The following is a 25,505-nucleotide window of genomic DNA, read 5'->3' as shown; positions in this document are numbered from 1 at the left end:
GTCACTAAAGTCAAGGTGAGCTGACCTATATCTGCTTGAGAAATCATTGAATTGTACACATATTAGCTGAACAAAAGGAAAGAGCACAGCAGGCAGAAACTCACATCTCTGAAAAGGAACAGTGGTTCATAAAAACTACAGCAGACTCATGCTATCCATGGAAACTGAGCATATGTGGTAAAAAGGCAAGCCAAACCTCTGAAACTGAAAATACCCCTGGTCCAGTTTGGCTTTAAAAATACAACAAACAACAACAAAAAAACCCCACTAAATTCAGACCATTCTGACCATAACAAATACTCAAACTTATTTTAGTCCTTTGTCCTCAACCACTTTTTTTTTTCCCAGATAAAGTTTCTGCTCCATCTATAGAACTCATCCAAAGCCAAGCTCTGCTTTTGGTAGAGCTCAAGTATGCACTTGAAGCAGCATTATTTCTGGAAAACAGCATTACTGTGAACCCCTCTGCTGAACAAAAAAAACCAAACTTTCAGCATTTGCCTTTTAAATGGAAGCGCTTATAAACATGTTAGCATTCACTATATTCCAAGAATCCTTAGAAGTAACAGAGCATTAAATAACCAAAAATATTCTGTCAAGATGATCAAGGAATTCCATAACAAACCAGAGAGAACACAGGAAGCTGTCTTAACAAAACGCTGATCGCTGTGGTGAAATCTGATGTTCAAAGGCATCTAATGAAGACCTCTGAACATCAGCAGTAGATACTCACCACAAAACACTGAAGCAGTCAAATTTTGCTTCAACCTTCAGAACACTGCTAAATGCTAAACCTGAATCAAGAATCCAGTGTAACAGCACCAAATATAGGCAAAGCAAAATTAATCAAGAGGATAAAAGTGCTGCTGGCACATTACATACTTCTAAGAGAAGTACATAAGAGAAAAGACTAGCCTTTGATGAAAAAAAAAAATAATCAAGACTAAGCCATTAAAGAGAAAGGTAAGAAAAGAACTGAAGTACATAACTTCATTTTAGTACTAAAATTTAGCAAGTTACTCTGCTGAACAGGGAAAGCATGATGCTTTTGCCAGTCATCTGCATTAGACCAATATGTCATGACTCCATACTTCCAGAGGTTTAAAAAAATCCAAGGTTTGGTGCCAACAGCACCCCCTATAACCATTCTTCAGATCTCTTATCCCCAGGAATTGCATGTAACATGCTTGTCACTGCATGAGCACACAGCTGAAGAGATTCAGCTTCATGCTCTGCTCATTAGTAAAAGTAGCCGACTGGTAAAAAAATATTTATAGCACTTCTGTATCACATTAGTTTGCAGTTTCTTCAAGCTACAGAGCTGTGGTTTAAATGAGTTACAGAGAAGAGCTGGATCTCCCTTTGTTGTCAACATTGTGGTGAAGCTGATCTACTGACGTTAATGCTCACTTATATCTAAGTGAAGACATTCTCTACTCTGGCTATAGCAGCAGTTCTATTACCTAAGCGAACAAAAGCCTTCCCCAGAGCTATACCTCAATGATAACTTCACACCTGAAACTTACAATCAAGGAATATGTTGATTTATTAATAAAGCCCAACTGCTTGTAAGCATTGTGTTGCAAATTAGAGTTCTGATTAAAAAAGTCACTTACTGAAAATGGTATTTTCTCATTCATAAGAGATGACTTTGTGGCAAGCTGTAGACAGTGAATGCACAATGAAAACCTGATAGGGTAGCACTGGCCTTTTTTATATCAAGAAGACAATTCTCAGACAGTTATGTGAAATACTAACACATGCTCTTTCTGGCTGCTTGCTAATTGTCAAAACAGAACAGTTTCTATCATCTTGGAGATGAAACATTCAGAAAATACCAGCAGATATTTAAGCTTGATTTTAAAAAGTCATTATATCAGTTACTTATTTCTTATGCCTCCTATGAAAAATGTTACCATACACTATCTAGCAGGAAAAGAGAACTGGGAAACAAAACCCACAGTGTTTTTTTCTGTTGTTGAAAGCAGCACACCATTACAAGACCACACCAACAAAAAACAAGTAATTTTCAATGTTAAAGTAAATTCATAAAATCACATTTACTTAATAAAATTATCTTATATTTTATCCTGAAATACTTTATAAAATTCTAGTTTTGCAAAAGCAAAAGTTATTTTGCAGAATTTTCACTCCTACATCTCAGGCACCTAATGAAAAACCTCACACTAATTCTTAAGGTTTTACATTTTTTACAACATCTATAAACTGACTCAGCAGCTCAGACCCATTAAAAGCAGAGTTTGACAAACATTTCCTTCAATGATAATTACCAGCCTAATCGGCACCACCCTCTCCCAGAACCTCAAAACCTGCAGTTATGGATAATACTCAGAAGCCCCCAAAGCACTAACCTCAACGAGCTGAATATTCATCTTTAAGGGCTTCCCCATTTGATTTACACATAGGAAAATAAACAGAGCTCTGAAGACCCCAGTAACAAAAAATATCTTTTCTGTAAAAGGCTTCTAAGTACCCAGGTAGCTACAAACCTACCCTGCACTCACTTAAACGTTGATTAGATCGTTTGAGGGCAAGGATGACATTTGCATCATTTTAACTTCATACACTTGATTTCAGTCTTACCTTCATGCTCCTAACAGTACTTTGAATGAAGTAAAAGCCCAGTATGGCACTAAAGAAGAAACCAAGTTTCCCCTATAAGGCACCCTTATCTGACCATACCCCGAGATGGCTACAGTTAATTTTGATTTCCCTACTAGTCTCACCCTGCCTTCTCATGCCAGAAACCAAAGGCCAATGCCATTTTGTACTCCCTCTTAAAAGATAATCAAGCAGAAACATTCTTTCTGTTATACTAACAGTTACTCCACAGTTACTGTGTTTCCAGTCTGAATCTCAGGGCTGTACACTATTCAACAGCTTCCATCCATGATCCTTGTTTAAACTAATGTAAAGTCCCATCAAGTACTCAATAGCATATCTCACTGGAGATTCTCTGCTCTGAAATTACAATTTCTAGAGTCTTTTAAAACACTGCTTCTTCCTGTTGGCTGTACACCAGATGTCTACTGTATCTGCAGACTGTAAAACTTCTCAAAAGGACCTATGTTAAATTAAAATTGACAATTTGTCTTTGAACTCCCTGATTTTAAACAAGGCAGTTTTACTAGATTTTCCTGCCCTGAGGAAAACAGCAAAAGGAACAAAGGCAGAAATTCCAACACACCTCAATCAAATGACCCGCTGAACACAGTGAAAGTTAACCACTTCAGGATGTATTCCCTGCTTAGCTATTTCTATAATTTACAGTGCTAATTTCTGTTTATCAGTAACATTAGAGTGAAAAATTGCTATGCTGCCATTTGTATGAGACACGTTGCCCAATAAAAGGAAATTTTAGGGTACAGGAGAGAAGACAATAGTATCAACAAGCTAGGCTAAAAATAGGGATAAGAAGAATTAAAAAAAATATAACCTGCATCCACTGAAGTTAGAATAGAAGAGACTATTTCAGTTGGAAGCGACCAACAACAGTCATCTAGTCCAATAGTGTTTAGTCTGGAGAAAACAGGCTGAGGGGAGGCCGTATTGCTCTTTACAACTATCTGAAAGGAGGTTGTAGCAAGGTGAGTGTTGATCTCCCAAGTAAGAAGTGATATGACAAGACAGAATGGACTCAAGCTGCACTGTGGGAGGTTTAGACTGAATATTGGGAACTACTACTTCACTGAAAGAATAGTCAAGCATTGGAACAGGCTGCCCAGGGAAGTGGTTGAGTCACCATCCCTGGAGATATTTAACAGATGTTTAAATGTTGCACTTACGGACATGGTTTAGTGGTTGACTTCACAGTGTTAGTTTAACAGTTGGACTCAAATTTTAAAGGTCTTTTCCAACCTAAATGATTCAGCAATTCTGTGATACTGTGACCAAAAGTTAAAGCACATCAAGGGCATTATCCAAATGGCTCTTAAACACTGTCAGGCTTGGGGCATTGACAACCTCTCTAGGAAGACCGTCACAGCGCTCAAACTCTTCAGTTGGTCTTATTCTTACAAAAAAATAACCTAGACAGAGCACTAGATGGTGGAGGTGGAAGATTTAATTAGACATTAAAAAAAGAGCAGAATTCATAAGATTAGCACATACCTTCTGCCTGCTGAGTCTCCTGGAGCTTTCTTTCTCTAGGTTCTAGAGCCTCAGTTTCAGACCCTGATTCTGTAGATGGCTTCTTTTCAAAACTGAACTCTGGAAGTCTTGGAGCCTGAGGTCTAGTTTTTCTTGCAGGATTCAGGAAAAAGCAGTAGGCACACCTAAATGCTGCACAAGAGCACATAAAAATAAATAGCTTCATTAATTAATTTCACCTTTATTCCAAAACTATATTCTGACTGTCCAAAATACTAAAACCAGAATTATATAAGTGACTATGAGTACTTGAAACTACCTCCATCAAGTTTTCATCAGCTGTTCCATTAACATCAGCCTGGGTTTGCGTCTTAAAAACTTGTTTGCTTTCAGTTATGCTGCACTTACAAGTACTGCCCACCGCCACAGAAGATTTTAACACAATGAACAATATAATGCAATTCAGTATGACAATATGTTGCCATGTGGTGGTGTTCTACTCTTTCTCACAGAAAAACTAAGTCGGCAGATGACTTTTCCCCCTCCTTAAGATGCTACTTCCCTCACCCTTTGAATAAGGTTATGCTATGGATTCTGCGAGGTATGCCTCTGCTTTTGGAAAAGCATTCTGCTGCAGTGGTGCTTAATTAAGAAAAAGCAGGTTTTTTCCGAAGAAGTAGTGGATATCACTTGATAGTTAAATGCACTCCCCCCATCCACCCAAGACAAGGGAGGAAGTGGCAATTTCTTGCACAGTTAAACTGTGAACTCACTAGAGCTAGGATGACTTATAGACTACACGATCTTTGGTTCCACAGGAAGCGTTCAGATTATTTGAACAATGTTGTACATTTACTCATAAAATTAAGAAAAATGAAATTAAACAGAAGATTTAGATAAGATTCCTTCATTTCCTTAAGCATCAGGCTTATGCTTGGAGTAGAAAGAAGGCAAAATAAAACATCTGTGTTCAATAAAGAGTTGCGTCTGACTTCAGTTACTGTCAGCCACAAATTCACATATAGCCCCCTAGAGCTTGTTCCCACTCCTTTTCCGATACGTCCCCAAGATTTTCTTGCCAAAGCAATATTTTGTTTAAATTCTGATAAGAGGCACATTTTAATGTCAGATAGTTTCTCGACATAAAATCCTCCTGAGAACCATTCAGCCAGTAGCAACTCTTAAGGATGTGTTGGAGGAGACTTATTTCTACTGAACTGCTTTCTACACATAAAATATTTGGCTTGAAGGTTGCAATAAAGTACTTCTCTAAGTCTTAATGCGAATCCTAAGGTACAGAGTAGTACAGAGTAGTAAGCTACCATAAAACTATTCCTGTATGAAGTCGCATTTCAGTGTCAGTTAAGTATTTAACTGCAACCAAAATAAAGTACAATGCATGTTAGTTATGAAACATAAGCCAGCTACTAGACAGTCCACCATAGATTAGCTCTTACCTATGTATTCAAACTCCTCCTTCAAAGCCATACCATTATGAGAAAAGCATTGCTGACATATAAGGGCGTATCTAGAAAACATTAATAAAAAATAATTACCCATCTTTGAGTAATAACACACTGAAATGAGATGCATTTTACCTTAGATATTGATTAATAGCTTAGATATTTACTCTTAAGATGTAATTTCCATGGTGAAATTATGATCCTTTAAAGCAAACTAAACCCGTATATTAGTTTTTAAAGTTGATTTAAACACAGTGGAATATTCTTCACTACAATTCAAACCTCATGGTTAAATATATTTTTAATATCATCACTGTAAGAAAAACAAATTACGTTTATATTTCGTTAGAATACAGTCAATATGAAACTTGACCATGGTTAACATGGAAACTCCAGTAAGTTTGGACAGTTCTGAAGGCAATCTGAAAGTATAATTCTAATAAAGCTGAAGTGCTAAGATAATCGATTTTTTGTTTTAGTTCAAGATATAATTAATTCACTCACTTGAGCATAGATTTTTCTCTTTGAATCACATGGCTAATATCACCCAAAAGGGAGATAAGTTTTGTCAAAATGTTACCATTTTTACTATAGAAAGACTTCAGGTGAAACACAGAGAAAAGGTCATTTCATTATGAGAATTTGGCTAATTCACAATTCTTTTAACTTAGAGTCTTGCCTAAAAAAAAAAAAAAAAAAGGTTAAGAAGGTTCCTGACCCTTGAGTGCGTAGGCATTCCCTTTAGCAATATTTTACCTGTTCTGAGGACCATCACCAACCAAATATTCAATAACTCTATCCAGAACTCCTCTTTCTCGAGGAAGAATAGGTCTTGCTAAAGGAGGTCCTGGAGGATGAAGACCTAGGAAGACATGAACTATGTCAAAATTACTTTCAACTATTACTATATGTAATCTAATAGTTCACTGTATGCGCTAGTGTAATAAAATAATTGCACCTAATTAATGGGCATGGCTATATTTCTTAGTCCACTAGGAAAGCTGTAAGATTTTTTAAAGCCACAACAGTTCCTCTTCTGATTCTTTAGCTTTAGTCTTATTAAATCACTCTACTTTTACACCTTGGATATGTAAGTAGTTTTATAATTTTTAAAGAACTGAAGATATCAATGGTACTTCATGTTTACTCACAAATAGAGGCTTTGTAAGAAAAACTCATTTGAGTTTTCTCTGTATACTTTCAACTCCACACATTCAACACAAGCTTGCACCAATAAATCTAGTAAAATCAATTACAACAGCAGAACTAAAGGTGTTACCAAAGAGGCACTCACTGGTTTCTATATAATTACTGAACTGCATGCCCTCAGTGTCTACACATTAAACCTGTTTAGCCATTTGGTATTTTGGTAATCCCATGTTTAAAGGAAAGTTAGATAATTTCAGATTTACATTTAGCCAAAAAAGAGAGCAGGCCACTATCAAGATATAATTTTTCTTATCCCATGTGTTTAACAAACTACTGTCAAAATAACACTCCATTATAAACAGGTAACAGCAATAGCTGGCACCACCTGTTTCACCTCTGTTTACATATGGCAGTTAAAGTAGACCAGTGGCATATACTTGCCCTTCCACTAAGTTTTGAAACACCTAGTCTATTGTACAAGACAACTGCAAGCTGTCAGCTTCCATTTATGTGGTTTTGAGTTAAATCTATCTTCCTCTCCAGTCTTAAAACAGAAGGTGCTAGGCATAACAAGCAAAACATGATTGGGTAAGAAACTAAGACAGAATCATTCAGATCTGACCATTCAAATATCTAAGTATCTGAAACTTCTTCCCAAGGCCATGCTCCTGGCCAAGAGACATTTTACATAAGCACACAAGGTATGAAATTACAGTACTTTCCAGACAGAGATCAGACAGATAGTCTTGAATGCAAGATAAGTGAGCACTTGGACAGTAGGGGGACATGACAGACTGAAAACGTTCCCGTAGTATCTTTATCAATTACATTCAAAGGCCACAAAAGAGGATGCTTGAGTAGGACAACAAATCAGTTCTTTCAGAGCTCTGAAACTGGGACAAAATAGTCAGCTTCAAGCCACCTGAAGACAAAATTATGAAACCTGACTGACACGACTCAGTTTCCAACAACAACAAAAATTCAACCTCAAGATACTTAAGAAGGTTAACAAAAATTTATCTAATATTAGCAGGTTTCATACTGAAATACTCATATGGTAATCTGAAGCCATGAAAGAACTACGTATATTTAATTTATATAATTAAAGACACAAAGAATGACGAGTGTTTTCTCAAGAAAGAGTTCTGGCTATTACTATATCCAGTAAAAAGACAAAAAAAAAAAATCAATCACTGAAAAGAAAGATTTTTTTTTTTAGTGACTAGAGATTCAGCCTTCAATTCTCTTTTCAATTCACTGCATGCTTCCAGTGTTTTTCTTCAGGAGATGTTTCCCCGCATTCCTCATAATGCCAAATAAATAAAGAGGAAGAGCAAAAGAAACTAACCCACTGTCTGAAGATAAAAAAAAAGATTTTTTAAAAAATCCGAATAAAGGACTAACAAAATTTTTCACAGAAAGGGTCACTGGGCACTGGAACAAGCTGCCCAGGGAGGTGGTTGAGTCACCATCCCTGGAGGTGTTTAAAAGGCAGGTGGATAAGGTGCTCATGGACATAGGAATGGTTGGACTCGATGATCCTAGAGGCCTTTTCCAACCCATGGGTTCTATCATTCTAAGAGAGGAGAGTTTGTCAGCAAGTTGAACTAATTCAGAAGGACATTTAATTGAAAGATAATAATGGGAAAAAATAGCTTCTCAGAAGAGAGATTTAACTTTCTTGTAGCACCTTAGCTGCGGACAGCAGCAGAACACGCACACCCATAGTTTCCAACACAACTAATACTCTTTCATAACAAAAAAAACATATGCACAGAAGTAACACGTTCCTCTAAAAGTACACACAGGCAAAGACAACACACCAAGTCTTACTATTTGATAAGCCAATTCAAGATGGGCTTTAAGTTTAAACACAGCATTAAATGTAACTACCAGCAATTACCATCTCAAACCTTCTACCTTTTAATCTTCACAGACAGCAGCAACAATGGAAAAGGAGTAGCTCATGACAGAATATGCTTCATTGTGGCAAATCTCAAGCTGAATAGCATGTACAGCTAACCTCCACCCTCCAGGGCAAACCTCAGAAACATTGTAGGAATCGACCATTTTCAGCAGCACCCTCTCAAAGTGTTACACACAGACTCATCTTGCTATTAAGGCTGCAATACTTCTAACAGCATAGCTTTTCCAAACACCTCTTATCAATACTGGATAACTGACCTAAATGGACTGTCCTCATCTTTACAAATACAATAAAATTTGATCAGAAAATACTGCAATTTACAAGACTTCAATAAGCATAAAAAAGTATTATGCCCAATACAAATGTTTTAAAGTTACCCTCAGTTTCACAAACAAGAGAAATGAACTCAGGAAATACCGATCAGTGAATGCAATCCCAAGGCATTCCTGTATTTTGTCAACAAGCACTTAACTTTCAGAGAGCCTGAAAAAGCTGTCCAGAGAAGAGTTCAGGCAAAATGCACTCCCTAAAGGTTCACATAAATCTGAAAGACCCAATATTTCCATTAAAAAGGTGAATGAACACCTGACATAGGTATAAAGATCTGTAACACTGATATAATCCACAATAAAAACTCTAGTCTAATTTTGTGAATACCTGGCTAACACACCAATGTGTATTTAGCCCTATATTTAAAAGGCAAAATTTCATATGACCTGTGTATCACAAATACACAAAAAGTTTCTAGAAGTTAATAAATAAGGTAAAAATTAGTTACCTAGAATGAAACGTGACAACATGCTCCAAGAACAACTTCAATTACCCACCTGCTAATAACTCAAACCAACCATCTTAGTTCTCATGCTGTTATGGACACCAGTAATTAATATAAACATCAAAAGCAATCATTGTAGAAAGACCGGTCATTTCTGCAAAGCTTGGCAAACTCTCAACTACCTGCTGGTTATTAATTTTCAAACATATGGGAGCTCCGTGGTAATACATGCTAAATTGATTCTCCTCTACAAAATACAGTATAATGAAAATGAATTATTAATCTTCTCTAAAGTAGAGATAATTAAGGTTATTCATATTTGTTGCAAGCTACGCACAAACATACACGCAATGATTTTACTCTTATAGATACTGAATTTACATACTTTTCAATACAGTTGCACGACAGAGATTTTATGTGCCTGGAAGGTTTGGGGAAATTCAAGAGAAAACACAGCTTTCGACATTAACTGACAATTGCAGTGGTTTCCATTGCTTTATACAAATAAAAAAAAAAAAAACCCAAACACACACACATTTGGTAAAAGCACCAGTTATTAGTAAAAACCAAAATATTTGTCTATCAAGTATTATCACAAAAACTACATTAAATATTTTCATTAAAGGTTGAATTTCATCCAGCTTATTCAGTATGTCTGAATCTTCCTTTAAAAAATAAAACTATTATATAGCTGATATTATTTTATTATATAGCCAGCTTCTTTAAAAAGGAGCACATGATTTTAAACTCAATAAGGAATCTTCAGTAAGTAGCTTTCAATAAATGTGGTTTGCAACTGAATGACCAATTTTGTGGAGCAAGGAGCTTATTTCTGGTGCTTAAAGATAATCAAGATTTTCTAATAATTTGCCCTTACAGTTCACTTCAGGGATAAAAACAAATTTAGCAGTTTCATAATACAGGTAAACTATCACTAACAAAAAATAAGGCTTAATGGACTCTACAGAGAAGTGAGAGACCACAACTCTTCCTGAGAGGTTTATTCCACTACATTAACAATATGAACAGACATTTTAGCATTCAGCTGCCCCAGGTCTTCCATTAAGGGACTGACTGTCAATATATTATGTACAGTCCTACTTTTACATTGTATCATGGAAGTTAGTAAGAAAGTCTTACAACCTGCATGTTCTTAATTAACTTAAAAATAAGGAACACAAGGCAGAGAAAAATATTCCTAATCACTATATGAAGAGCAAAGAACTACTCCACATGACAGTGGTGCTCAGAACATCCTTGGCAAGTTATACCCCCTCTATTCTCAAAATAGCATTTCATCTCCTTTCCTGCCTTATGATCCAACTTGCCAGACATCCTCCAACAAATGAAAGGCCTAGCACTAACCCATATGCAGCTTTACTATCCACGAGGAGAGCAAGAACAACGCTTTGCCCCCAAAACTCAAATTGTGCTGTCCCTCCTACAAAATTTAGTTCATGTTCTATTTAATAAAGTCCACGCTATATAACTATCAAGTCAGAAATCAAGGGGAAAGCATTTTCAGTATATGAAACCAAGTTTTAAGGTGCACTCATTTCTACTACATTTCAACCTGTTGCTAAGCTTTTGATTCTTGTACCAAAATAACACTGCGATTTTAGAAGAATTCAGCTACAACACAGACAAGTTTTCAGGTGTATTTGGTATTTTACACTTAAATCTATGCATATAGATTGCACAACTATACCTCCTAGAGTAAAAGTTTAAATAAATGTCAAGATGCACGTTAAAAATACGCGGAAGGTTTAGTGAGAAACATGAATGTATTCTGAAAGTGTTGTCCTTTGTGCCTGATTTATATAAGCATAGAGTTCTGCTAAACCAAGAACGTAAAAAGGTATGCTATATTGTTGACTACAGAATACTGCAAAGTTTTATTGCCATTTAAACAAAGAAGCCATAACAGTTAAATGAGCTCAGGCAATAGGTTTCAGCATCAAAAGGTGCCAGCTGTAAAGAGTTATAGCTAATTGAATATGGAACTCCTGCTTAATCAGATAACTGCTCTGCTATTTCCAAATGAAATGCCATTTCCATACAGTCTGAAAATGGCCTGTTTTATTGGTAACCAGAGAAAACAATATAAACTGTAAATAACATTAAGTGCTCTGTTTACCCATTCCAGGCACTGAAGTAGCAGGGGATCCAGGGCGTCTTGGCAAAACATTTGACTGCAAGGATGGCACAACAGTTCTTTCTGTGGGTCCACTTGGAGTTGATGAGTCTCTTTGCACATTAGGAGATGCTGGAATCGATTTTGGAGAGCCTTGTTTAGGAGTAGCAGGCAGGGGTGTAGAAGCATTTCTTTGAGCTGTGGTCCTCTGACGAATTTCTGACAAGAAATGTACATACGGAATTTAACATCTAGCATTATAAACAAGAGATTAGTAAGAGTACATTGATGTCACTACTCCAATCAGCAAATTGTATAGTCAAACAGAACCGGAAAGTTATAACTAAAGATCACCATCTGCCTGGCTGAGTACGCCATAAAAATAAACACCATGCAGAATATTATTTATTAATAGTAATAATCATTAACTTAAATACTTGGGGGAAAATTCTTCCAGAAGAAAATTAACAGATACCTACCTTATGATTCTGTTCTCTAAGGCAGAATGTCAGAGACACAGCTAGATTCAAACCATAACGTACAGACAGAACTGACCACTGTCTTCACTCTACGGTTTAAACATGCTTTCAAGTACTTGGCATTCCATGGGACCAAAAATTATTCCATGTCTAAAACACTCAGGCTAAGCCCCTAGAGTTATTAAAGATCTTTCAGATCAGATAAATGAAACCATTCTAATGCCAGAAAAAAACAGAGTGCTTCATTCAGATCAGTTTCATTCACCTTTTTTAACAACCCTACCAAGAAGCCACACGCTTGGATTGTCATGAAGCAAGAATAGGCTCTGCTGGAACATGCCCTCTTACCTCTTCTCACTCCACTATCAGAGTTATTATTAAATCACTATTATGAAAAACTTAATAGGTTTCCTCAATTCTTCTTACCTGAAGCCACATTTCTCGTTAATGCCAATGGGAGTATAATCTCAGTAAATATATTGAGGCTTGTATATTATATTATTCTGCAAACCTAAAATCCCATTATATTTGTTCCCCAAAATAAGCCAGGAACAGTTTTCATGAACAGCAGTCACTACAATTGATTTCTCATCATCTATAAACTAATCATCTCTAGAGAGCCTTTGAAATACATTATTGCAAAAAATCTAATTGATATGTAACCCTCGCTTTAGGGCTGCAGGTATTAACAAATGACAAGATTAGCCTCTAAAAGTACACTCCAAGAAAGGCAATACTTAAGGCTATAGTACCCTACACAGGTAGTCACTAGCACCGATGTTGCTCTGAACAGGTTTGCTTGTCTTCCTTCACAGGTGAATGGAATTCAACATTAGAACTGGGCTTTAAATTCATCTCCCTGAGTTTCAAGACTAGAGATTTTACCTGCTGACTTTGTGTCAGGCAAGAAGAGTTTATAAGGTTCAATGGCGATCAGCCACAGGGAGATGGGTGTGCTGAAGTCTGAAGGAATGATCGCTGTCCCCAGAAGTACAGTATTACCACTCTAAGCTGCCGTATGGGCTGGAGGAGGTAGGGACTGTGACATCAGCTTACACTAGCTAAGAAAGAGTTGCTGTCACTGGAGTATTAGGCAAAACATAAGAGTTCTGTTGGAAACTAGCATCTAGCACTATGAAATTGCAGCAAACATAGCCTATGTTCCTACCCACTTCTCTGTACACATAAAGTGTACATATGATTAACATACATCAAAAGAAAGAATAAGACTCTGGTATCACCAGTTAGAAGACTACAACTGCACAAAGTCTTACTAAAAATCCACCTAGTTCAGTTTCCTACAGAGCAGAACAAATTACCAGTTTTCCCCTGCCACATGTGCATGACTGCATTACTTCACATAACTCGATCATCCAAGTTAGATCACCCAATGAGCATGAAGATCCTGTATTTTAACTGATTTTAGCAAGTGAAGTTTGTCCTCTCACTATTTAAATTCTTCAGAATCTGGAAATCAGACTAAATTGCTAAGGCAGCTGCAGAAACGCCTTTAAGGTTTCCTTGGTGACTTGTTTCCATTTTGATAACTGCTCCTGTATGGAAGTTCTACTTTAATAAAGAATTCATTTATGATGAACCTCACCACTGACATATCTTTGAAAGCTTTTTGTGAGAGATCTTAGCAGTAACCTATGAAGTCTAACTACATCAGAATAACTGCATCATCCTCTCCATGCCATCTGGTCCACTGGCATAATTCATCTACAAGTATACTGATTCTGCCCCATGATTTATTTATCTATATATTCAAGAGTGTTAGTTTCCCCTCATGTACTAGTTTCAAAAAATCAAGTGCTTCTCAGCTCTACAGATCTTTTTTAAAAAATGGTAAATATGAAGCCTAACTCCACATGTTCCAAGACTATTTTAAACATCTATAAAAAGATATTTTAATTGACTTCTAAAATTTCCTTCATTCTTTTCCATTACAAAGCCTGCTTTATTATGGTTTTACATATAAAAATGACAAAGATCATAACTATCATTTCTACACAGAGGTTACTTCTACATTTTGACGGCCATCTTCCTGTATCATGTGGTTTGAGCAAGTCGACTTTGGTTCCTTGACAGCTCTGAGTGGGTTTTGATAGGTAACCAATATATCCACTTTTATTCTGAGCCCAAATATCCTATTTCTAAGCAATTTCCATGCTACCTGCAAGAGCTTTGAACCTTTTGCCTCTTATTTTTTGCAAGTCTTCTTTAAAAATGCTTTCCATTTTTAAAAAGTTACTGCTACTTTAACAACTCTTTTCCTATATTTTTGCTCCTACAAAGTCACTGAGCCCAAGTACTTTACAGTCAATATTAGACAGACATGCTTCAGTAGGCTTAGTCTCAATGCAGAGGGAAGAACGCAAGAGTCATTGCTCCATTTCCACAAAATTATATTAGGTTATTCACAAGGCTTCCCCCTCACTCCACTTTGAGTTCATTTCGCTTACACCCTATTCTTGTTTCATAGTTAAGAGAGCCCGCTAACACTGCTGCTCCCCGGGTTAGAGAAGTTACCAGCAGAACTTACATTATGAGAAAATAAGAAATGTTCTCCTTGTCAAGACCAACAGCCTTTCTACCCCAGTATTTCACCTTTTAGAGTAGTTGTAGATGTTTTTTAATAACATACAAATCTGAATGCTTTCTGTGGCCTACAATTCTAATACCACCTCCAGGATCCATAAATGCATTGTCAGGGATGTTGAAGCACACAGCACTGTCTAATCTTTATAGATAAATGGACATATGGACGCTGTTGCCTGTGAACTCTAATTCATTTTAAACTTGCTGCCCATTTCCATGATAACAGCCCTAAAACTCTTCTGCAGTTACTACGTATGACCTATATACTTCTCAAACTACCTTATGTTAAGACACAATGTGTTAATTATAAGCCTCTTGCAAAGTTCCAGATTTCCATAACTCAGGTTCCACAAGTTAGCTGAGTAACATATCCGTGGGGTCTCAACGCCAACACATCATACAGCTACTGCTGTAGATTTAGAAGTTTGGCAACTTACCAAGACTTTTTTTCCTAAATTATTTTTGTACACCTGCAATCGACTGTACGAAGACAGACAAATAACTTTAAAATAGAACTTTCAATCTTCACTGGCACTGAACAATACATACACATAAGGAGATACATTACGTAACAGGGCTACTACTCACAACTGATAATTCAGTATGATCTCTTAAAGAATATTAAGATATTGCAACAGTGAGACAGCTGTATCTTTCATGTTTACAAGCATAACTCTTATTTCTCCCTCACCTCTAAACTCCTTGACTTTTGCAAAGAAGAATACATCATTTTTAAAGAGCACAGTGCAGGTCAATATACAGCTCGCATAACTTGTTGGCTTTAGTGGCAAAAAAACAACCAAGATTTTTTTCTTTCTTTTCATGCCTGTACCCTTCCCACAGCTTGCAGCTCTCTTATTGCATTATTTTTAATTCGGGTCATGGAGTGATCACACTTACGATACAGTCCTGCTAATAGTTGTATTAGCACAACGAAGTGAGCAGGTATCAACAGGATATTGCTGATAAATATTTATTCCACTGCCAATATATACTTACCCTGGTTTTCTCACATGCCTTAAATACTGAACAACTATATGCTCATTAATTCTACCCCTCAAAACATTTCGGGATAGATAAAATTGCACTTAAGTCTTCAAATTCCTTTTTGTACTAATTAGCATGACATGTAAGTTTCCATTTCAACTGGTCTGTCAAAAACATACCAACTAACCAACCTTTCATCTGCTGCCTCATGCATAACATTGTCCAATCTGATTGGGGGCCACACCTCAAACAGCATCTTCAGTTTTGGGCCCTTCACTAAAAAGACATTGAGCCGCTGGAGTGTGTCCAGAGAAGGACAACAAAGCTGGTGAAAGGTCTGGAGAACAAGAGTGATAAGGAGCAGATGAGGGAAGCGATGTTGTTTGGAGAAAAGAGACTGAGGGGCAACATTATTGCCCTCTACAACTACCTGTATGGAGGTTGCGGCAAGGTGGCTGTTGATCTCTTCTGCTGAGTAAGAGGTGATAGGACAAGAGGAAATGGCTTCAAGCTGCACCATGGGAGGTTTAGAGTGGATATTGGGAACTACTGTTTCATTGAGAGGGTTGTCAAGAATTGGAACAGGCTGCCCAGTGAATTGATTGAGTCACCATCCCTGGAGGCACTCAAAAGAAGTGTGGATGTTGTGCTTAGGGACATGGTTTAGTGGTGAACCTGGCAGGGTTAGGTTTACCATTGGACTTGACGATTTTAAAGGTCTTTTCCATTCTTATTTCACATTGGTCATTATTTACACCCTCTTTTCAAAAAGATTCGGATACAGAACTCAAGATAACAAGTTCTGTTGCCTGGATACTTTGTGTCCAAAGGAAGTAAAGAGAAAATCAAGGTAGCTTTAATGTCAACTCCTTAACAGGTATTTTATTATTCCAAATCGCTACAGTTCTGCCACATTTTGCATACCCTAAATTACAACATAACTACATTAAGGTGTCATCTGTTTACAGTAAGCTATATACTGCACAGAACAGAAGTTAGTACGTGTTTTGGGCAGGTATTATTTACTGTGCACAGCAATAAGCTACTTGGTTTTTGACAGTTAAAAACTGAAGTAATTTCTGCTTTTGACTAACTCAGAATGCTGGATCAAAAGCATGTGCTTTCTAAATCAAAACACACACAAGACTAGTAGTTAGAGACTGAATAAATTTGTCACCACTGCTACTAACACAGCCTGGACAGAGGGGAAAAGAATAACTGCGTAACACCTTAGTAGTTTCAAAAATGCTCTTAATAAAGCCAAGGTGACTAAAGATTTTTCTATTGTCTATTTAATTTACAGCTAGTTATCTCTAGATTTCTACACAGAAATACACATTTCCAGGTAGCTTCATCCCCTAGTCAGCATTGTTTCCATTCTACAAACACATCTGTCACTCTACTTCTGGAGTGATTTCTAAAACATCTCAAGTACGATTAATATAAAGAGTTAAAAATTTTAGGAAAAAAAAAAAAGACAACCTCAGCATCACAGGTATGACAGAAAATTTTGGCAACCACCCACAAGCTGTATTAAGACAGAACAGCGTGTCAGAATGGCCCTTCAACCTTAAAAAAAAAAAACTATGAATGCTGCAGAAATAGAATGATGGGAGAGACAGGTAAGGAGCAAACATGAGGAAAAGTTGTTCTGTCTAGGGCATTAGAAAAGCTTAACTGCTGATGTACTGCAATGCAACTACTCAGTGCCAATGTCAACAAGTAAGGATGGGCTAAAAATGTTTTCATGACAATTAAGATAATCAAAAAGAACAAAGCAGTGCATTTGACCATGCAAGCCTATAAACATCTTTATTGTTAAATCCAGGCTACCTGAACCCATCAAAACCATCACTCCAAGAGGAAGAAGAGAGACAAATAAAATTTTGGTTACTCACAAGAATTAGACACAAAGTTGACAATTCTAATATAAACTCTAAAGCAACCTGTTTCTTTTATGGGAAGTTATGCACATCAGATTCTGCAGTTCATTTTGAGCACAGGTTTGGAGATCCATGTTCTTAGAGACTCTAAAGACAGTCAATTGAGACTCTACAGGTGTAAGTTGGTTATAACAGCAAATTAGTATCACAGAAACGCACTTTGAGACAGATCTTTGTAGAGCTCTTCAGTACTATAACACAACTTGGCCTTCATACTGTGTTAATACTAGCATTTTCATTTTAATCACCGAATATTACACTCAACTGTAAGAAAAACTTAACAGTAGCTTGTTTGCAAAATTTTTTTTTAACTTGCAGTCCACATTTTTAATTAAAATATTCTATTGAGACAACATGGGAGAGATATTTGCAGTCTTGAAATGTGTTTGTGCAACCTAGAAACAGAGCTTCCTTGAAAAGTGTGCAAGTTTTTTCTACTTCTTTTATTATTTTATTCAATAACATCTTTACATGGAGCATGATAAACTAGTAAAGAACAGTCCATTCTTTGCATTGAGAAAACAACCACTTTCTGCACTTAACTTGGTGGAATCTCTCCACCATATAAAAGTAGCTTAAGCACTTCATTAGGAAAGGTCTAACTACCCAGAAACAGAATTGAAAAGCTATGTCAGTGAACCTTACATAAGATTTGAAAGCAGCACCTTAGTACTCTAGAAAAATAACAACTACACAACAAGAAGTTAATTTTCTCTGCTTTAGCATCAAGCAGCATTAAATATCCTGCTGTCTAGAAGAGCATCAGCCTTTAGTAATGGATCCCTTGTTTAAGAAACACCCAACAGTAACAGGCATAGTCTAATAAACAGTCTATTAACCCTAAGTAAAGGTCAATTGATCTACAAATTTTTATCAGAGACACACTTCTAGAGTGGAAACTGCTATGAAAGATGAGGATCTATGCTAAAGAACAGCCGTTTTACAGGGCTATTACCTTGTCCAGGTCTTGAGGTTGCAGATGTTCCAGCAGATGGCAGTTCAGCCTCCTGTCAATTAATTATAAATAACATTACTGGAATGTTTGGCTCCATAGTACCTTTCATACTAGATCAGTATCAATACCAAGATTCTTACCTTTGCACTTGATTCTGGATCAAACCTTTCAAGGATTAATTTAGCAGTCTTGTATGTTTCCTTCTCCATTACTTCTTCAAGCTGGAAACAAAAGGTTTCACACATTAACACAGAACTCTTCAAAGTATTTTCTCCCACATCTTCCCATTTACAAGCAACTTAATGTTACCAAAAGGTGAAGCTCAGTCCAGTGAGTAAGCAGTATGTGCAATACCTGTGAATCTGCTATGTACAATGGAAATTAATTTTGCTTTCAAAAATAGTTTCTAAACTCTAATGGGCTAGTTGTATTTAACAGCTTTATTGCAAGGAAACACCAAATATTGCTAATTGTTTATATATAATGAGGAGAATAATTACATGCACCAACTTCAATAATGGAATGTGCAAAAATCTATCAGCCATCATTATTGGAAGTTATTAGACATGACAAGCAAATGACAGGCAATTCCTTAGATTTATTTCCTCATAGCACTTAATGCTATTAATTTAAGGAAGGTCATTAGCCAAGTACTTTACAGAATAAAGTCTCTGTGCCAATTAACTGCTGTCAGCATCGATTTTAGATTATTTATTAGCAGAAGCAATTAGCTTGCTGCAAATGCCATGAAAACTCACTAACTAGAGAACAGCCATGGAATTTGCTCAAATGACTTTAAAGGCTAGAGCTCCATCTTTACAGCACTTCAAACTGCTTTTCAGAAAAAAGGGAACATGTTAAGAATTTAAATAAAAAAAATACTGAGAACTATGCATACTTTAGGGAATGTAATTAAAGCACTTCATTATTACAGCATTTTATTTACAATGCACTCAAGTGGCTTTATAGCTAATACATGGGCTTAATTAAAAAAGTAATCACTAGTAAAGTATCATTTCAGTGGTTAACAGCCAACATCAGAAGCAGCTTAACTTTAAAGCAGAGATAGTTGAAGTTATGACAAATAGCTAATATGTATAGAAATTATAATGCATTTTACAGCATCTTAAGCAGACCTTTTCTCCTAGATATGCTGACTAATGGCCACATTCAGCCAAAAGTAGAGGGTTTGTTTTTTCTAAAGCTTGCTGTTGGCATAAACTGCAAAACTGAAAAGGTCAGTGGTCAAAAAATTAAGTTCTCCCAAACCTATTTATCACTGCTAAAATAACAAATGGTGCACGTTAGCATGACTTTTACACTATTATTTAGCTAGTGAGAAACTAAAGTTTCACCCATTCTGCATACACATACCTTGTAGGGGATTTACCTTTAGACAGACCTCAGAATTACAAATAGACCTCAGAAGCTAAATAAAATTCACTCAATTTAATGGATACACAATATCCATTTAACAGCTCCCTCCTACACACACTACCAGAATTTTAAGGCAAGGCATACTACCCAGGCTATTAATTAAGGACTGCTGAAACAAAAGGAAGTGAAGAGGGAAGTAAAAATCAATTTCCTAAACTTGTATTTCAGCAGGACTTTGGAGTTAACCCACTAACTTCATAAAACAAGTGCCACACAGTGTAGTAAGATCAAAACTAAGGGTCTACTAGGAAAAATAAATTATTTATTGCTTATAAAAGTGAAAAACATAAGGCAGACCTTTATACGAAGGGGGAAAGTTAGCGAAGTGAAGCTGCAAAGTGGGGAAGTACTAACAGTCAGTGTCAATATCTGGCCTCCAAATCAAAACAAAATATCCCAAGACACTTTACATCAATTAACATTTAATGCATGCAGTTGTCTTTATAGCCACACAGGAAAATGAGAAATAATCTTTAGAAGAAAGTGACCTATAGGAAGACAAAAACCAGAATGCTCCGTCACTTGACACTTTCCTTACCTAACACACTTCTTGCTGTTACCAGTATTAGATAGGATGGTAGCTATATATATATAAGTTTAGCAAAAACAGTAACATTATTTTGAAACGGAACAACTTTGCACTCATCACAAGAATCAGATGTGGAAGTTTTCTTCACACAATAGATTCATTGGATAATTCAACAAGTTACTCTTCACATTTTGGAATTCATAAATAGCTTTGATTCTAGTAAAGCTAAATCTGAACAAGAATTCAGTTTCACAACTGACTACAAATTTCTTGAAAACGTATAGAAATTGTCAAGATTCTATATGCACACCCATAAGTTCTCATGACTCCACTTCTAGAATACATTTTTCTGAAATCAATAGTAATTTGCCTGGAAAAAATAAATAAGGAATAAAACAGGTCAAAGTTTACTTAGTCTTTGAGAAAATTAATAGAATGGCTAGAAACCAAAAAGGGCCTGTGTAAAATTTAAATATTATCTCAACATTTGTATAGCAGAAGAAACTGGCTTGTGCACTGCCACAATTTATAAGCAATGAGCAAGCTCATTTCTAAATGCAAATTAACATACTGACTTATGGATTATTCACCATCCTGAAGCATAACCTTGGAAAGGTTAACCCAGAGCTGCGCCCCAGCTCACTAACAGAGCAAATTGCTCAACACCTCCTGCTCTTTTTTTATAACACATTCTTCTCCAAGATCCAAAACTTTTCCCCAACAAACATTTCCAACTTTCTGCCAAGAGCTAAATCATAGACCATTACTATTAAGCTTAAATACCAAGTATCCAGAATCACAAGTGAAGTCTATGGAAGTTAATACCAGCATCATAGACTTCTCAAATTTATTTCATGGCATTAACCACACCTTGTTAAAGAAGCATGGTCATGTACCACATTCTCTCCTATGAATAATTGCATGGATGGCCTCCTTTCCAACTGGCAACCAAACAGAATTCCTGTGTCAACAACATTAGTTACCCATATTGAAAAGTAATATGAGTAATGTATGTTAAGCTTCTTGCAAATGTGGTTTAGCAACTGGAAGTCTGAAGTACTGGCACAGCGCAGACTATTTATTTGACATCCTACCACAAGTTCTTAAATTGAATTACTTGGTATATCAAATGCAACTACAGCGAGGCATTTCTTCATGTTCACACCAAGTCACAGAAGATTAATTTCAGTCTACCATGTAAGATATGCCAGTACATATGACAAAAGTTTCCTTAAAATAGGAAATAAATCATTTAAGCCACAACATTCAAGTGTACTCTCAACAGATCCACGCAAACACTATAGCAACCTAAGTAACTACTTTGTGTGAGCACTACCTGAAAGAAATGCCTCATTTGATCATTCATCAGTAAATATGATTTTTAACTGTATTTTGAGCTTCCAATTGCATGTTTGCAGTATTCTAGCATATACTGGGTAGAAGAGACTGGGCTTTTACAACAACCAAATCTAGCAGAGTTTGTCACATACTATGGGTTATCAAAATATCTACAGTTTTCTAAGCCTAAAAGGGTAAAGGTATAAAGTTAAACAGTAGCTATTTAACAGAATTCATACGCTGCATTTTTTCCATTATTAACATAACTCCAAGGCAGCCTTGAAATCACTTTTTTTTTTCCACTGGAAAATGAACAGATGCAATTTTCTCCTTTCTTACCCGAAATGGCTAGGAAGTCTGCCCAAATCTAATATTACAACTCAGTCTATTGTAACAGAATAGCTGAGCAAACTTCAGCAAAGTTTAATTATAGTATAGTAATTACTTTTCTAATACTATCTTCAAAAATCTGTCCTCAGGCAAAGAATTATCCTATCTTTAAGACTGCTGCTCCAGGTAACATCTCTACTAATTCCCACTTGTAGCAGCTTAATACATGTCCTGTGCCCTTGCTTTAATATGCTTAACCCTCTGAACTTGCTCATCTATACATATTCAGGCTTAAGGGCTGACATCCTCATTAACTGGTAACTCTTAAGGCCAAAATTACAGCTACACAATCATGAATGCAACTAGAGTTATCTCTTACAATCAAGGGGGAGGAAAAGTTGTACCTTGAAGTAGTGCCTTATTTATGGCTATGAACTTCATCCCTGCCCCCAATCCATAAAGAAACATTCAACATGTTTTAAAGCACTGACTAGCAAAAGAGCAGTGTAGAGAGTCAGCCCTGTGAAAAAGAAGTATTACACAAACTTTGAGCAAAAGTACAAGATAGACAATATTAATGGGCATTTACAGATAAGTAGCTATATTTGTATTTGTCAGATATTTTACCCATATGAATCCATGTGATCATACCACTAAAGACTGAAGCCTTTTGAACACAACCAAAGTTCTACTGAGCAGTTCATCGCACAGTCACCAATGCATTATACAGAATCATAGAATAGTTTGGGTCATAAAGAACCTTAAAGATCATTCAGTTCCACCTTCCACTAAATCAGGATGCTTAAAACCTCATCTAGTAGATAAGGAGCTTAATCAATTATAGGCACCCTTTAGTACACAAGTAATGTCACCACGGAAAAGGTGGACCACATGCCTGTAAAGCACAGGCACTGTAACATTTTTCAAAAGGACAATTGTCTTCAATATAAGATTTCTCCAGCAATCACATAGCTGATCTACAATGAAGTGAAAACTACAGCTGTTGTGGCAGGTTGACAGTTCCTAGACAACCATTTGCATTATAAATAACAGGAAACACATAATTTCCTTATCCCAGATACTTTGAGGGTCACAATGTAAATATCCTAGTAACTAATCCTAATTTGCACTCAGTAGCAAATAAGAAACCAACAAGGAAAAAAATCCTCACTCTTCCCTAAATTTTACTTGGTAAAGGTTCTGTTTTACTAAAGAACAGATCTTGCCAGTTATTTATAGCCATAGATAGTCCTAATGAAGTTAATACAACACAAAATCAAACCCGAATTATTACAGAATGCAATTTTATGAGTATTTTTATGTAAACTACAAATTATATATCATCTCATTACCTGCATCTCCTTTCAGCTCATTTCAACAGGCTAGGTTTCATGTATGACAATCTAATTTTAATGCTTAGCATCTTTAAATTACAATGAAACTCCTGAGTCAATCTTCTGAGCAAGGAACATCAACACCGCATTGATTCAAGAGGTTGCAATAAGTTTTGTTTTTCTGGTTCCTTGCTAGGAACCAGGCACCTACAAGATCAGGAGGTAGTTATGGACTTTTTATTCCCGTCAGACTGAAAAACAGCTGAATCACTGGTTACTAGACTTCCCAGAACTCTATTTTATTAATCCTACTTCGAAGTTTCTCGTTAAAGATTAAAGCTTAACATGCATATATACTAACGGCAATGTATATTTCCAGGTTTACACTCTCCATAGTTACACTGTAATTTCTAAGTTGTTCACAAAGAATTTACGCAGTCATTTAATTTTTCACTACCACCTGCTCGTCTACAATGTTGCTTTTCTTGCATATGCAAAATACATATTTATATCTTGTTTCAACAGTATCACTTCCCAAAGTAAAAAACTCTCCCCCTTATAAACCAGATTTTTTTCTTACTAATCTTTTATTCAATGCCTTTTCACTAAAGTGCTTCTCACAGAAATTCAGCATTACTAGTTCTTCCAGAATAAATACAAAGATTTTCATGACTCAGAAAAACAAACTTATTTAACTGAAGGCTTTCACTCCAAAGCTACTCAATGACTATGTAAATTAGAAAGTAACTAATTTCATTTAAGCAATTTTCATAAAATTAAATTTAAAAGATAGTTTTCATACTCATTTATTTCATTCTTAGAAAGTGTAATTCTCCCCAATCCCTTTTTATCCCCCCTCCAACCAAAGGACACTTCCATTTAACAGATTCCTTAATATAAAGATTAGCAGTTATAAATATTAGCAGATCCTCTTTATCAAAGGACTATGTCATAAGTAGGCCGCAGGTTATAATTTTTGCATCTACATTTTTAAAAGTGATAAAAAACCTGAGTGGAAGATGGGTGAAATCTGTTTGCCCTGTAAAGACCACACAATACCAGACTCTTACTTATTCCCATCTGGTAGCTTTATTGTGGGTTTTCTATTAATTTAGCTACCATGGCAAAATCCAGAAGGCAAGAGGCAAACACTTTGGGAAACTCATTAACAATAAAGCCTCATAAGCCTTTCGAGCTTTTGTGGGGTGAGGAGCTCTTGCGTTGTGGGGGGTTTTGTTTGGGTAAGGGTTTTTTGTGTTTTTATGGTGGAGGTTTTCAAGTTTTGCCTTACAAGGCAGGAGATGAAGCCAACGACAAAGTAAGCAGAGAACTTCCTTACGGAATCAAGTAGAGAGGAAATGGCTTTCAGTGTTACAAACTTCACAAAGAGTGCTAGCTATCCAAGACTTGGAATCTTTTCCATCCTAAATTTGTCTTACTAAGATTGTGTTGACCCAGCTGAAGCAAACAGCTGGCATACACCAGTTTTATACTGTTAACTCTTCCACACAGCTCAAAAAACAGATGACCTTAAGGCAACTGATAGGGCTGATATTTGACAAGATACATTTTTTAGAGGACAGAATGTGATGGAAGAAACGTGTAGTACAAAAACAAGATGGACAAGAATGGGAAATAAGTGCTGACGCATTAAAGATATAAGCAATAATTTTACTTGATGAAAAAGTGAACCCAGACAAGATTTTTTTTGCTATATATGAACAACACATTAAGTGACAGAGTAACTATTGAAGATAGTCGCATTCCATGTTCTTAAATCAGTGCAATATCTACCACTTATAATCCTAAGGCAAAAGCGGTAGTCAACAATGAGTAGGTTTAAGTATACATTTAATTTCTGACAACACAATCGCTTTACATAGATCTAGCAACACTAAAACACTAGGTTTAAGTTAAATTAGAAGTATACAATTTATTCTTATATGCAAGCAGTCCTTTAATTTTGGTGTAAGGAAAACCTTGTGTGGTACTAGAAAATGTATGAAAACAGAGA

The 25,505-nt window shown here is 36.2% G+C and overlaps 1 protein-coding gene across 7 annotated transcripts in view; it reads right to left on the bottom strand.

Annotated features, from left to right (window-relative positions):
* The window catches only part of LNPK (lunapark, ER junction formation factor), a 49,691-nt gene that overhangs the window by 10,480 nt on the left and 13,706 nt on the right, over positions 1-25,505 (bottom strand). For all 7 annotated transcript variants that reach the window (XR_011337737.1, XR_011337738.1, XM_069861077.1 and 4 more), the window contains 6 exons: positions 18,664-18,744; positions 18,524-18,575; positions 11,562-11,777; positions 6,330-6,435; positions 5,568-5,638; positions 4,132-4,302 (listed from right to left, as the gene is read on the bottom strand). Coding sequence is in view for 5 of the 7 variants with exons in the window: in XM_069861077.1 (XP_069717178.1) it covers positions 4,132-4,302; positions 5,568-5,638; positions 6,330-6,435; positions 11,562-11,777; positions 18,524-18,575; positions 18,664-18,744 (697 nt within the window). In the remaining 2 variants the exon portion in view is untranslated. The remainder of the gene's footprint in view (positions 1-4,131; positions 4,303-5,567; positions 5,639-6,329; positions 6,436-11,561; positions 11,778-18,523; positions 18,576-18,663; positions 18,745-25,505) is intronic.

Source organism: Phaenicophaeus curvirostris, chromosome 7, assembly GCF_032191515.1.
Source record: "Phaenicophaeus curvirostris isolate KB17595 chromosome 7, BPBGC_Pcur_1.0, whole genome shotgun sequence".
Lineage (NCBI taxonomy): Eukaryota > Metazoa > Chordata > Aves > Cuculiformes > Cuculidae > Phaenicophaeus > Phaenicophaeus curvirostris.
This window is presented reverse-complemented; position numbering and strand designations above follow the sequence as displayed.